Source organism: Limulus polyphemus, unplaced genomic scaffold, assembly GCF_000517525.1.
Source record: "Limulus polyphemus unplaced genomic scaffold, Limulus_polyphemus-2.1.2 Scaffold4211, whole genome shotgun sequence".
Lineage (NCBI taxonomy): Eukaryota > Metazoa > Arthropoda > Merostomata > Xiphosura > Limulidae > Limulus > Limulus polyphemus.
The window spans coordinates 68,794-84,510 of record NW_013669821.1 but is presented as its reverse complement, the minus strand read 5'-3'; the positions used below and the strand labels follow the sequence as shown (position 1 = coordinate 84,510).

The window sequence follows — 15,717 nt, the reverse complement described above, 5'->3', positions numbered from 1 at the left end:
ACTTTTAGGGATATGGTCATCAGTGACATCACTGGTCCCTCTCAGTTGTGCCCATATGAGATCCCTTCAGTGGGCTCTTCACGATCAGTGGAACCTTGCATATGATCTTCTTTCTACTCCCATTACACTTCCTCTTACCTTGCAAGACTATCTGCTTTGGTGGTTGGGTGATCTCTCTCATCCATACCACTCCTTGTTTGGTCCTTCCGAGTTCCCCTTATTGGCCAGCTCAGCCATGACTTCCATGGTTACAGCACCTGCTAATTTCCCCTCTTGTGCCTCTTCCATCATCTCCCTACCTTTCTTCGTCAACTTCGGTAGCTTGTCCCACCCTTTACATCCTGCATCTTCATGCCTGGCTTTTATCCAGTCCTTGGAAGGGAGATCCGGTTTATTTCATCATGTCACTTTCTTTTTAGCTGATTCCATATGTCCTTCCATGGAGGTGTATCAGCACAAGTAGAAGGTGACATGAAGGTGTTCCGCAGTTGGTCTACAACTCAAGGATTTCCCACCGACCAGCCTACTGTGGCTTGGGTGGCAGAATGTCTCACTTGGCCCATTTTGACTGAGGGTCCTTAGTCTCCTCGCTTTACCTCCATTTGAACCACTATCCTCGTGTTCCAAGATTCATCTTTCCCTCAAAACATATTTTCTTCTTCTTTTAACCTGTGGACATCAACAGTCAGATTTGTTTGCCATTGATGTTTCACACACACTTTATCACCCTACTTATCTTCTCCTTTATCTGGATCACTCCTTCCTCCCAAAAACCCCAGCAGCTCAGTTGGGTAGCTCTTCCTTTTTGCCTATTTCCATTTCTTCCATTTCTCATATTTACCCTCAACCGGATCCAGATCGGCTTCTAGGTCCCATCAGGGCTCTTTGTTGTTATATTGCCAATATGGCTTTCTTCCATGGTACCTGTTACCAACTCTTTATCCCCTGATAGTCTTCTTTCTTTCGTGATCTTTCACCTTCAATGCTTACCAATTGGGTCCAGCATTTGACCTGATTGGCTTCTTCCTTACCTTCTTCCTCTCGGAATTTGTTCCAGGTGTCTTTTTATCAGATTAAACACCTCACATTTTCCCTTGTTTCTCATCTTCATTATCCATTGAAGGATGTTCTACAATCAGGCATGTGAACCACACCCAATATGTTCATCTCCCATTATCTATATTATATCGTGGTTTCTTCTTCATCGGGTTTTCATCTTTTACCTGTGGCCATTCTTCAGACTTTGGTGTGACTCTGACTGATAAGTTTCTATTCATACTTTCTTTCCTTTCAGGGGCCCTTATCCTCATTCCTCATTATATGGATCCCACTCTTTGGCGAGTGGTGCCAGGCCTGGTATTATTTATTTTGAAATCTGCACTGTACAGCCATGTTGTTTCACACTTTATGTTCCATAGCTTCACAATGCTCCCATTGAGATTAGTTATTCCACAAGATCACTTGTAGATGAATAACCTTGTGATATTTTGCTTCATAAAAATGTATGTCCTGGACTGTACCACCCATGGACTTCATGGGTAAAGCAGAAATTGATAGTTGCCCATCCATGCCATGCTTGTAGTGAATAGCTCGGTATAGTCAACTTTTCAAAATAGGGTTTTGTGGTCACCCATTGCACTGTCCTTCCTCCGGACTGTCCATTGCCTTTTCACCCTCCTTTCTTCTAGTGGAGTATGGGAGTCCTTACCACTTTCTAGTTCCAAGCCCCTGGGGTAGTCAACCATGGAGACACCCTTTTGAATTTTTTCCAAACAAAGATGGCTATAACCATTCAGTGCAGGTGATGGTGTTCTGCAGGTGTAGATGACATACTGTCTTTCTCTTTGAGATATATATTATGAAGGAGTGATACATCAAAATGCAGTTCACTCCCTCGATTGGGAGCCCTCATCCTACCCCCACATGGATGTCGGTACCCTGCAGCTGGGTTTTGAATTTAGAGTAGAACCTAGCCACTCTACACCTGAGGACACATTCATTGTTTTACCCACTTTTCTATTCATGGGATTGAGTTATATTTAAGTTAGGTTCATGTTCCTGACAAAGTTCTTTCTCACTTAGATGTGCTTCTCACCTTTTTTGCCCTTATCGTCTCCACATTTAAAAGAGGGGCAAAGAGTATACCTGGTTCAGAAATGGTGCAATTTCCCTCATCTGATCTTCTAATCGGATTTTCTCACTTTCAGGGGTATCCTTCGGACACTTTCGGGAGGTACTTCTATAATTCCCTCACACCAGACCCTCCTCCCATTCAATTTGGGATTGTAGCTAATTTTGTGAGTGGAGGGAAATACCGTATCAGAAGTTATAATTTTCCTATACTGAAAATGTATTTCTGATAGGTACTTAACTTCTTTCACACTACCCAACTTTCCTCCGGTGCTTAAGTTTTTTGCCGAACTTCAAAGTAATAGTTATGTAGATGAGGATAGAGGGAGTCACATGCATCATGTGAGCATGTCATGCTTTTATTAGTGGAGAAATAATGCATGATGATTTGCATGAGAGACACATTGGAATATTACAATTCCAATAGGGGGAGCAGAAGACTTGTGGCAAGCATAAAGAAAATGTTAGCATATAGACGGTAGCACCAAACAGGAATAGCTAGCTAATTTTGTGAGAAGAGGTAAGTATCTATCAGAAATACATTTTCAGTAAAGGAAAATTATAACTTCCTTGTTGGCAAATCAGATAATAGTTAGGGGTAGCCACATTCATTGCTTCTAGTATTCTACAAACACACCAACTTGTTGACCCTAGGAGCTATGTGCAAATTCGTCTTTGTGTTTATTATTGTTTTTCATGTATAGGGCCAGACTTACCCCAGGAGCTTCGAATTTTTGCAGACTTCTAGGTTTTAGATTTTAGCAAACTTCTAATTTTAAACTTAAGTTGCATTAGATTTTGAGTAAAAAGTAATGTAAGTAGATTTTGGCAGACTTTTTATTTTAGATAATAGACTCCAAGTAGAGAGTTTTTAAGAGCTTTTACACAGTTGAATTAGGTTTACTTTAACTTTTGTTTTTGTGTTGACATTCATCTTCAGTTCACTTTTGGATCTTGATATAGACCTTGACTGTGTTAACTTTGGATTGTAGCAGACTCTGACTTTGGAAAGTGCCATAATTTGTTTGGCTTAACTTACGGGTTAAGGAATTTGCTTATATGTTTTACATTATTTTCACTTGTTGGGGCTGTTTTTTATTTGGATTTTAGCTTATTTTATTTTTCTTAAATTACAAGAGGGATTACATTTAACTGGTAAGAGTTTTTTGAGAATGGTTTCTCACTCATCAATGAGAAAAATAATTTTCCTATTATTTTGTATTGTAATTTTTTGTTTTAGATAAAGTTTGTTTGGATTTATGCATTTGTTTCTTGTCACTTTTTTCATGACAAAGTTGGTTCATAAAAAAGCATGCTCAGTAGCTTGGTATCCTTGAGCCTCTAGTTAGTGGGCCCTAATTGACTGCTGTTAAGTAAATCAGTCAGCCATAAGATACCATAACACCTACAGGTCATTAAAGAGAATTCAAGAAATAAACTTGAAATTGTATATGTATTGATACTTTATAACAATGCAAGTTTTTTATGTGCTGTGATTTTTTGAATTTGATTATAGGCTCACAAAATAATAATAACAGTGATTACTTGTATTTGTAAAAACAAAGTAGCAACATGTAATTAATATAGGAAGACATAAAAGTCGTATTTTAATAAGTTTAATTTTTAACTAATATTATATCAGTTAAAGAAAAATATATTAATGCCTACAAGGAATTGAACTTTCATTGTTGTAACAGTAACCTTACACTACACTGGCCCCCCAGTGGCACAGCAGTATGTCTGCGGACTTACAACGCTAGAATCCGGGTTTCGATACTCATGGTGGGCAAAGCACAGATAGCCCATTGTGTAGCTTTGTGCTTAAATACAAACAAACAAACACTACACTGATAGGGAAAAACTACCCAAAATTCATATTCATTTACAGCTGCATAATGCGTAATCCATCATTTAGAAAATAATGCCAACATTTTTTCTACATCAAACTTTACCATGGTAATAAATAGTGAAGTATTTTGAAATAGTGATATATATATATAATATTGACTTTTTTGATCATGGTATTCTTGAGTTTATATGTCATGTGATGATTCCACTCAAAATAAAAACAGATTTAACAAGATATACCAGTTAAAGAAAATGATAGTAACTGTGTAGGAACAATGCTTTAATAACACATATAATGCTACTTTCAGATCTTCTTGATGGTGGTTCTGCTCATTTTGCCGAAACAGTAAAAGAAATCAAGATGAGGTTTGTAATTATGTGCACACGTATTTTACTTAGCTGCAATGAAACAACTTTTGTTCTTTTAAATTGAAATAAGTATTCAGTTATAACTATTGTACTTAATTTAAATGTGAAGTGCCACTCTGGCACCTGAAATTGGGGCTGAGTCCTAACACTTCAAAAACTAAGAATATGTATTTCAAATTCGATGATGAGGAACCCACTTTGAGATTAATAATGGCTGGAGACGGCTTGAATGGGTAATGAAGAAAACTTTAATATAAGTTTAGCACAACAGCAAATGTACAATGTTTTGACAAGGTTTTGTCATCATCATATGTATATAAAGAACAAGATATTCTTCATATACTTGAAAATAAGTGTCCTTCTTAGCCAAACTCTCAGAGGGTCAGAGAACACAGACTGCTTGTGATTCCCTATTTCTCCTGGCAAAGCTCTCTTAGACCACTCAGCAAACACACTTTCACTTTCCCACAGAAGCTGGTGTCAGGCACTGTGTGTCTGCCCCACCTCACAAGCAGGTGTCAGAATGTTAAAATGGTGAAATGTTTTTTTCATGTGGCACATAGTTCTCAAAAACATGAATATGATATTAGAGCATTTAATAAAATTCATTTTACAGTTATACTGTGTGCTTAAAATGTGCAAATTTGTAAAAGGCTTGTTATTTTCATAATATGCAACAAAGATTATTTTTTTTTTGTTAATTGTGTTGGTAGGACATGAGGTGTGCAAAACATTATGAAAGTCAAAGTTGTTCATTCTGTTTACAGGATATTGTTGTTAAAACTGAAGTTGAAGGAGACTAAAAGATACATACAGCAGTGGTTAATCAAGAGAACTTGAACTCGCTTGGCTAGGTTTTTGTATTATCTCCTAAGATGTGGGTCATACCCAAGTGTATACTGTCCAACTTTGTGGAGTAAACTTAGAACCTTGAATCAGTCATATTTGACCAATAATAAATTCCTTGTCTGACAAATAACAATTTTTTTTCTTTCTCATATGTGGTGTAATTCTAATACGGTACATTACCTCCTCTTGCATAAATAGCTATTCTCCTTTAGTGCTGCCCTCTATATGCAAAAAAATTTTGTGTGTGTGCCTCATGTCTTGATGCTCCCACCCATTTGGAATTGACTATTCCAATGCATCTCGTATGCAAATCATCATGCGACAAACTTCCACCAATAAAAGTGCAACATACTCTTGACGCATGTGACTGTCTGTATTCATAATGAATCTAAGTTTCAAATGGACAATAACTGCCTGTTGTAGAAACCTACACTGTAGAGGATGACGTTTCGAAAGTCTTCTGCCTTTCGTCATCAGGTCAGTGTGTGTGTGTGTGTGGTGTAGTTTGGTCTTTATAGTGTTGTAGTGGATTGTGGAGAGCGTGTTGTGATTGGTTGGTTAAAACACGTTTCTGATTGGAGGATTTTAGGATTACCTGTAATTCATCTTACCGGTATATTAACTATATTGTTTTCTTCCATACATCATGTCTCATACATAGGTTATTGTTAATATGCACTTATTTCATTCTATAAATTATTCTTTATTTCATTTTCCTTATTATTATAATTATTGTTAGGTTAAGATTTTGATTTTAGGGCTTAGTGATATCCTTTGTCCTGCACTGTTCGATTAGGCTTAACACGTCTGTTATTTTCAGTTTACCTGTATCTCTACTTGTGGATTAATCCTTAATTAAGTTAAATATCTTGTTAGCTTGGGCTTCACAAGTGTCTGTTAATTTTGGTTTACTTGTTGTATTACTTCCGGATTACTCGTTAGTTTGGGAAACTATTTTGTTGTTCTTCAACATACATAACATGTATTACATAGGTTTCTTTCACTACCAAATTTCTTCCCATTAATTTATAATTTATACGTCTTAACCTTAATATTGTTTGTGTGTGGGCCCCTGGTGGCTGGGATCTACCCTACCTGCTCTCAGTATTACTCACCTTCCTTTTGACTTTTAAATTTTTTACCATTTTCCACATTTCTTCTCAGTCAGTTCCAGATGACCTTGTTAGTCAAGTGCATGCTTTAGGTTGCCTCATTGTTTTCATGGGTTTTGTCTTTGATTTTTTACCTTTCCTCCCTGCCCCATTAAATTTGTATTGTGATTTGATTGGCTCTTTATTCATTATACTCTTCTTCCCATCATCACTTTCTGGTGTTCTCACTTCAATCATGCACCTTCCATTTTCTCTGCATATCAAACCTATTCTTCGTTGGAGGTACTTCAGCTGTTGAGTACTGGGACTACACCTCATACATTCATCTCCCATTCTCTACTTTGGTTAGCTGTTTCTACCTCATCAGGGTACCATCATCCATCTTTCATGAAACTGTGACTTGGTAAGTTACCTTTTAGTATATATACCTCTTTTTTTCATTATGGATCCTGCTCTGTGGTGAGTGGCGCCTGTCCAGGTGTACATAAACTAGTAAAAGCTGCACTGTTAGGCCATGAAGACTTAGATCACTAAATGCACACTGCTGAGATGGGAGACCCAGAAGATCGCTTGTAGGTTTATCTTCATGATATATTTAATTTGTTAACATGCCCATCCCAGACCATACTCACCAATGGACTTCCTGGGTAAAGCAGTGGAATAGCTGCCCATCCCTGCTATGCTTTGTATTGAATAAATCGGTATGAGCTGCTATTGAAAATATGGTTTCATAGTCACCTATTACACTGTCTCAGGTGTTGTCATTCCTCCAGAATCTCCACCACACTTTCTCCCTCCTTTTCTTCTAGTGGAGTTTGAGAGTCCTTACCACTTTCCAGTTCCAAGCTAGCTACTGTGGTGGTGGACTGTGTGGGTGTCATCCTGAATGTGTTAAAGAAAAACAAAATATAAATAAATATACATATATACATATATACTAAATATACATAAATGCTGGTAAAACAATTCAGTTGAGAGTAGGGTGGTGGTATTCTGCTGTTGTAGGTGATGAGATATCCTCCACTATGTAACATTGGAGTGAGCAGTTCACCCCTTTGATAGAGATCCCTTATGATCCCTTTGTGAATGTTGGTTTCCCTGTGGATGGGATTTGGATTTAGAGCTGAACCAATCAACGTAAGTCCTCACACATATATTACAGATGTCTTTTTCCTTCACTCATTTATACTCTTGTTACTCCATACTTGTTGTGGGTCACAGTGGAGGCACTTGGAGATTACTGTGGTACTTCCCCTTCCATTGTCCTTCAATGTGTTTATTATTCCAAGGATGTTACTATGTTTGGGGTGGTTCCTGTAGTTTTGATTTTGAGTGAGATGGTTTACATTGCACAGAAATCTTTTCTGTGCTGGATGTTGGGTTCCCGGATTGATCAATCAATTTTTCACATTGATATCATGTGTCCCATTCATAGTTCAGAGGGTACAAGATTCCATCTGGTCTCATGAACTTGAGATAAATAGTGAAGACGGTATGATCTTTTTTCCTACCCCTACCAGATGCCTAGGTTTTGGATGTAGTTGACTTGCCGTCATGCCCTATCCACTCTACACCTGGAGCCACATCCTTTTACTCACACCCACAAGTTGTGTATTATGAGATTCAGATTGATGTATAATGTGATTTGGATCACTATCCAACCACAGTTCTCTCTCTCTATTGGATGTGCTACATCTTATTTCCACCAATATCTGCAACACCTTTTTCCACGCTGGGCAAAGAGTACCAGGTAAAGAATTGGTGCGGTCTCCTACGTATGATCTTCGACTCAGAAGAGCTCTTTGGGAGTGTCCTTTGGACGCCATCGAAGGATGCTTCTTTCTTTCCCTCGCACCAGTCCCTCCACCTGTTCAGTGTGGGATTCTAGCTATATATATGTGAGAAGAGGTAATGTACTGTATCGAGAGTTATAATTTGCCTATACTGAAAATGTATTTCCGATTGATACTTACCTCTTATAACACTTCCCACCATTCCTCCCCACTGAAAACTGGGGCTTCCATTTTCTGCCCAAGCTTGAAGTGATATTTTGGTGGAATTAATTAGATGGAGTTGCATGTGTCAAGAGAGTATGCTGCACTCTTATTGGTGGAGGGTTATTGCATGATGATTTGCATGCCAGACGAATTGGAATACTTAATTCCAGATGGGTGGTAGTGTCAAGGCTTGTGGCATGCACATACATTTTTTGCATATGTGTGTGAAGAGGTAAGTACCTATCGGAAATTTTCAGTATAGGAAAATAATAACTATCTGTTTTTACCCATAATCTTTTTTAATACTTATTATTTATTTATGATAATTTTCCATACTTGTTTATCTTTTTAGTTGTATCTGCTGATCAATTTCTTTTTAATTGATTTTTATATTTTATTTTATTTATCAATACCTTGTTTAGTTTCCCTTGACATTTGTTTTAAACAAAACTTTTCTGACCTTTTTGTATCTAACATTCTCATTTCTTCTATATCACAATATAAATGAGACACACCTGAAACTACTCTTTGAAAATACTTCCAGTTTGTCATTATGTTGTAGCATGACATCACTCCACCTTTTCTTACACTTCATATTACTTAATCATTCCCAGTTTGCCCATGATAAAGAAAAGATCCACCAATTGAAAACTCTCTCTTCATAGTGATTTGTATTTTTGTCTTCAAGTGAACTGGAAGTTAGTTTTTCTTGTATGTTTAATAAAAAATATTACTATTTTTTATTTATTTGGTAACCATTGGAGTATTCCAACAAAAAATATTCAGTGGTCCTTAAATAAAAAACAGAACTCCCCTTTGTTTCCAGCACTATCCTGAAAGTTAACATTTTCCTACATTTAAAATGTATTTCTGATAGATTCTTACCTCTTCTGACAGAATAGCTTTTTCTCACTTGTACTGCACTCTATATGTGAAAATCTTTTCTCGCCACTAGCTTTGATACTCCCACCTACCCTCACATGTTTTCATATGAGGCAACTGCATAACAGCATGCAAATGAACATGTAACAACCTTCCACCAATAGAAGCATGACACAACTCCCAACATAGCTGACTGTCTTTATGCAGCTTAGCCCCAAATCACTTCTTCATTGGCACTTGTGGTGTTAATGTGTGTTTTTCACTCGTGCTTTCATTTATGGAATTTTCAGTCAGTTCCTTGTTTTTTGGGGGGTAACTTAGATTTTTAATTGTTTGCTGCACTTGTGTTCTGAAATTTTAGTTCGTAATGATAGCATTATGTGTCTTTTATTTCAATACAAGGTTTTTTTTGGAGCTCTCTGTTTGGACATTTCTCCTTCCACTCTTGATAAAAATGCATTTGGATTTTCACATTACTACTGCTACCACTGCTATTTCTACTACAGTTAATTTTTTTCATTGGCTTCCATTTGTCTCAACCTCCTCCTGAACTGTTCCTGTATCCCATCTCCATCCATCCTCTCCTTTACCTGTGCCTGCTACACAGGCTTCTGAGGTTACTTGCCAGTTCGTTTGTCAAGGGATTTGGCACCCCTGGTGGTCCTGGTGACTACATGGGAACAGGTCCAGTTTGGGCCAGGCTTTTGCATTTTGCCACTGTTTGGGATTTTTCACCACAGATTCTTGGATTCTAAGGGTTCTTTATGAAGAGCTAGTTCTTCACTTCAGTTCACCTCCTTCCTGTCTTTTCATTCCATATCCTTTTATCTTGGGATTCTCTTTCTAGCCAGCATCCTTCTGAGTGTTTCTAGATCTTCTTCACAAGGGTGCTATAGAACAGGGAGATTCTTTGCAGCCTGGTTTCTATTCCCATTTGTTCATAGCCCCCACAAAGATTGGGGACTGGTGCCCCATCATCAAACTCTCTTCCTTGAACCACTATGGAGTCCCACCTATCTCTTCGATGGGCTTTCACTCCTTGTCTTTGGAATCCCGGCATTTTCTTCATTTTGGCCATTGGAGTTGCTTCTACCAGTTCCAGTCTCTTCCATTCGAGCTAGCTTTGGCTCCCTATGTTTTTTATTGTATGGTCAAGGCATTTAACTATCTTCTCCATTCCATGGGCCTTCATTTCCACCATTACATGGATGACTGTCTGCTTCTAACTCCTTTGTATGCCGCCTTTTCTCTTCACACTCATTTTATTCTTCGAGAGGCTTCATGAGTAGGATGGCTGGTAGAGGTGGGGAAGTCATTTCTCTCCTCCACTCAATACCTTGTTCATTTCAGGGTATTTTCCATTTCCTGTCTCAGCTGGGCCCTTCCTTCACTCTTCACAGGCAGTCTATGGAGATTCTGGCTTGCACTATTTCCTCATCTCCTTCTCCAATTGTGCAAGATATTCTATTCCTTTTGGGGACATGGGCTTTGTAGGAGCCCCTTCTGCAACCTCTTCAGTGGGCTTTACAAGATCAGTAGAACCTACTTTGGGATTCCTTGGATTCCCCAATCCATCTTCCTCCTTCCCTTCATATGGACCTTGCCTGGTGGTCGAACGGAGACAACACCACCATGGGTGTTCCTCTTCCTCCTCCTCATGAGATGTACCTCTTCATGGATGCTTCTCCTTAGGGTTGAGGTGAGTATCTGGACACACAAGAGATTACAGTCCATTGGTTTATCCCCGAGTCATCTCTGCATATCAGTCTCTTGGAACTGCTTTTGTTCCCTTCCTTCTGTCTCTCTGGAACTGGTCAGTTATGATCCATTCCATCAACTCAATAGTTGTTTTGTACATCACTTGGTCAAGGTCTCTTTGTTTCCACATGTTGGACCTCCTGTTTTAGGCCCACAGCCATCACATTTGATTGTTGGCATGTCATATACCAGGTGTTTATCATGCCTCCACATGATTTTCCCTACGGAGTGGTACCTCATCCCACAGGTGTTTTGGTGGCTGTTTTCACAGTTGGGTACTCTGGAACTGGATGCGTTTTCCAACCAACCGAATTCCAAGCTTCCCAGACTTTGGTCCCCAATTCCCCATCCTTTGGCTATAGCTGTCAATATCCTCAGTCAGGAGGGGGGGGGGTGTTCCCTCTATGCCTATCCACCCATCTGTTTTCTTCTTCATATCCTTCCAGCCATTCAAGTCACTGTATGTCACATCCTCTTAGTGACACCACTTTGGCTAGCACTGCCATGGTTGCCATTTCTGCACATGCTCTTTCAGACACTTCTTCCTCTACCCTTCTCAACCACCCTCTTCAGACAACCTCACTTGGGTGTGCTTCACCCTTTCCTTCTAATACTCTATCTTCAAGCATGGTTTTTGTCTGGTCCACTGCCAGATGGACCACATTTTTTCAGCAGGTTGCTTCTCTGTTTTCCTATTTCATTTGTTTTTCCTCCATGTCAGTTTACCAACATAAATGCTATGTCTGCTGCTGTTTGTCTTTTCATCATGGTTTTTCTCCATCCCGTCCTACTCTCCTGCACCTAATTTTATTCCTTACCAGGTTTTTTGATGAGGGTCTTTTGGTATCAGCCTTTGCTGGTTATTATGTTGCCTTCTCAGCCACTTTCCATTTCACAAGATTTTATCAACTCCTGATTTCTCCAGTTCTCACTCTATTCTTTTTGTTTCTTCTGCCTTCACCATCCCCTGTGTCCTACCAACCTCCCTGCTTGGAAACACATTGTTGTCATCCATACCCTTACACTTCCTCCTTTTGAGCTTATGTCATCCTGTTTCTAATATCATCTCTCATACAAACCTTTTTTTCCTCCTTTTGTCTTTTGATGTTCAGGTTTGTTCACTCTTGATGTCTCTTGCACATTATATCAGAAGACCTATATCATCCTTTCTCTGGATTGATCTCTTTTGCACACAACATTGGCCATGTGTGAGGGTGTTTTCCTTCCCTTCCTTTTCTCACCTTTATCATTGTTTGATCCAGATCACCTCATAGATCCTGTCTGGGCTTTTTGCTGTTTCGTGACTCCAACTGCTATCTTCCATGGTTCCCATTTGTTCAGTGGTACCATTTCCTTTCCAATGATGCTTCTCCTGTTACCCTTACAGGTTGGATTCACCATCTTATTCACCTGGCTTATTCTTCCTGGTCTTCTGATGAGGGTCATATATTCTAAGTCTCCTCCCATCCAATCTATCACCTAACTATGTCCTTAGCTGCCCAATTCTGTCTTCCATTAGAGGATATAGTTCATATTGGCATGTAGACCACTCCCCATGCATTTATTTCACATTTTCTTCATTATATGGCTGTTTCCTGCTCGGCAGGTTACTATCTACATCCTGTCGCCACCTTGATCTCCACAGTTTTTCTATGAGTAGGTAGGTGCCCCTTTTTTTCTGTACAGGGGCATTTCTCAGATATTTATAGATCCTGCTCAGTGGCAGATGTTGCCTGGCTAGGTCTATTTATTTGTAAACCTGCTCTGTATGACCATTCAGGTCAATAATGCCCACCATAGAGATGGGGTGTTCTTCAAGACTGCTTGAAGGTTTATCCTCGCAGTGTTTTGTCTCATAAATATGACCATACACACATTGACTAACATGAGTAAAGTACAAGGGGATTCCTACCCATCCCTGCTTCTTCTTCTTCGTTTGACTAAATCAGGAACAGTTTGCTTTTCAGAATAGTGTTTCATGGTCACTTGTTGCTGTTTTCCTCTGGACTATCCAACACATTATTTTCCTCCTCCCTTCTTCCATTGTTTTATGGGAGACCATACCACTTAACAGCTCCTAGCTGCTGGGGTGGTGGACCATGGAGGCTTCCTCCTGAGTGGGCTCAATTCCACTCAGTTGAGAGTAGGATAGTGATGTTTTTTCAGTGTAAATGGTGTATAGACACTCCTCCTACCACACACCTAATGTACTATTCCAGATGCTGCCTGGTTATAGACTGGAGACAGTTTTCACCAAAGTGCAGTTCACCCCTCCAGCTGGACACCCTCCTTCCTACCATCACCAGGATGTCACTTCCTGGGAGGCGCTGGAACTAGGCCAGCCACCTAAGTCCTCACATGTGAGTGGTCCTGGTTATGAAGTGGAGTTGTACTGCCACACTGCTGCCTTTCTACTCTCATCTTCTTACCTTCCAGTTCCCGTGTATGAGGTGATTGGTAGAGGACCCTCTTCCTACCATGAGCTGGATATTCCTATCACAGTTCTGTTGGTGTTGTTTGAGGTTGAACTCCTTCTTAATGGTCTTCCAAGATATTCTTACCTCTTCTCACACTTCTCACCCTTCCTCTCCACTTCTAGCATCTTTTCCTTTTCTGTTGCTCAATCTCTGAGTGATTTGGGCTAAACTGTATAGATGGAGTCATCTAGGCTGGGAATTGTGTCCTGCTCCTATTGGTGGAGGGCTGATGCATGCTATCATATAGCTACCTTACATAAAGCATATGAGGGTAGGTGAGAGTATCAAGGCTAGTGGTGAGTGAACATTTGTGCATATAGAGAGTAGTACAAAGGAAAAGATATTCTCTGAGAAGAGGTAAGAAGCTATTGGAAATACGTTTTCAGTGTAAAAAGAATTTGACTTTCAGGATAGTGCTGGAAAATAAGGGGAGCTCTGTTTTAAATTTAAGGCCCAATTAATTGGAAATACGTTTTCAGTGTAAAAAGAATTTGACTTTCAGGATAGTGCTGGAAAATAAGGGGAGCTCTGTTTTAAATTTAAGGCCCAATTAATATTCTTGTAATTCCTTACAAATATTCTAAGTAATTTTATGTAATTTTGAGAATACAATAGTTAACTTGGATAAATTTACTTAGGTTGTCCAATTGGATACTAAATTAAGCTTTTCTTTGTTTACCATGTTCCTTATAATATTGAGTTGATAGTACATCATTATGTCTATTCATTAAATGTTGAAACATTAACATCTGGGAATACAAAAAAATGAACAACAGTAATGGGCCCAATTACTGTTGGAAAAATTCATTAATAGATCTATTCAAAATGACATCATAACATCATGCAATTGTGTTATTTTATCCATTTTGGACAGCAGCATGTGTGTATTCTAAACAGTAAGAAAAACATTGAAATGCTTTTTCACTGTTGCACTTTTGGTTAAACCAATAGACGGGGTTCAGGAATGGATATATTTTCTTACAAATTCCCAATTGACTCAAAAAGAAACTCAGAATGGATTGCTATAGTTATGAAATAAAGTTGGCAACCTTCACAGTATTCCAATAGTTGCAGTGCATATTTTGTGAAAGGTATTGTTACGACAGCAGTAGTCACGTGACTCTGGTAACATGTCATGATATTCTTGAAGAATCAGGGAACATCACGAATAATCCAGTATATGCTAGGTGCCCTCTATTCCTGTATATAAGTGTGCCGGTTAACGTGAGACTAATTAAATGGAATTGAATTGCAGACAGAAATAGAGGCGGACAGTTGAGTCAAGCGTGTGAATCGTTTGTTGTGAATTATAGCATTTGTTTAAGTTATAGCATGACTGTGGAAATTAAGTGTATTGCAAAGTTGTATTGAGAAAGAATAAACTAGTTTTATTTAAGAATGGATTTGTATCACTAAAGTTTTATCGGAAATAATTTTTACGGAAAATTAACAAACGAACAGAGACGTAACAGTTTAATAAATCTGTTATATAATATTTGTATAAATTTAAACTTTGTAATTAAGTGTGTATACAAGTATCATATTATTTTTTGGTAATTGAAACTTGATATTTGATAAAGGACCTATATAATTTTTATGGGCAACTGCGAGCAATATAAATAATGTCATTGATACAGGTATTGTTGGTAGATTAGGCCAATGTCAGTCGAACATCACTGTGTTCAAGACCAGAGGCCACTTTCAATGTCAAAATAAATCTGAATGGAAACCCACAAACTACTGTTGTGATCCACATTTTATGTGGAGCTTATCATTCACAAAATGGACATATACTATCCATGTGACAGCCATAATATAATCCCATATGCTCAAGGTAATGTTGGATACAATACAAATGTTCCATAAAATAAAGTCTTGAATGAATCCTGTAAATATAGTAACACTTAGGTTTAATTAGGATTCAACCTCAATCAGACTTTCTGCATTAGAGCTGTAGAAAAATTAAGAAACTTTTTATGATATGAAGTACATATGCTAAAGAAACTTAGATATGTAAAGTATCCATACTGCCATCTCAAGGGGTCTGTTGTGAAACAACAGCATTTCAAGGCTCAAATGACCCTGGATGAAACCATATACTGTACCATGTGTATGTGTTATTTATGAAAAAATATACATATTGTTACATCTCCATTTGTTAATTGATTTCCGTAAATTCGTTCCGACGAAACTTTAGCGACACAAGTCCTCTCTTAAATAAAACTGGTTTATTCTTTACGATACACTGAACATCAACAGTCGCGCTATAACAAACTATAATTCACGTCTCACGAG

The 15,717-nt window shown here is 38.5% G+C and overlaps 1 protein-coding gene across 1 annotated transcript in view; it reads left to right on the top strand.

The window, feature by feature from the left end:
• The first annotated feature begins 4,273 nt into the window (after positions 1-4,273).
• LOC106470774 (lipoyl synthase, mitochondrial-like) overlaps positions 4,274-15,717 on the top strand; it is a 79,467-nt gene continuing 68,023 nt past the window's right edge. Inside the window, exon 1 of the mRNA XM_013931340.2 lies at positions 4,274-4,344. Coding sequence (XP_013786794.1) covers positions 4,274-4,344 — 71 coding nt within the window. The remainder of the gene's footprint in view (positions 4,345-15,717) is intronic.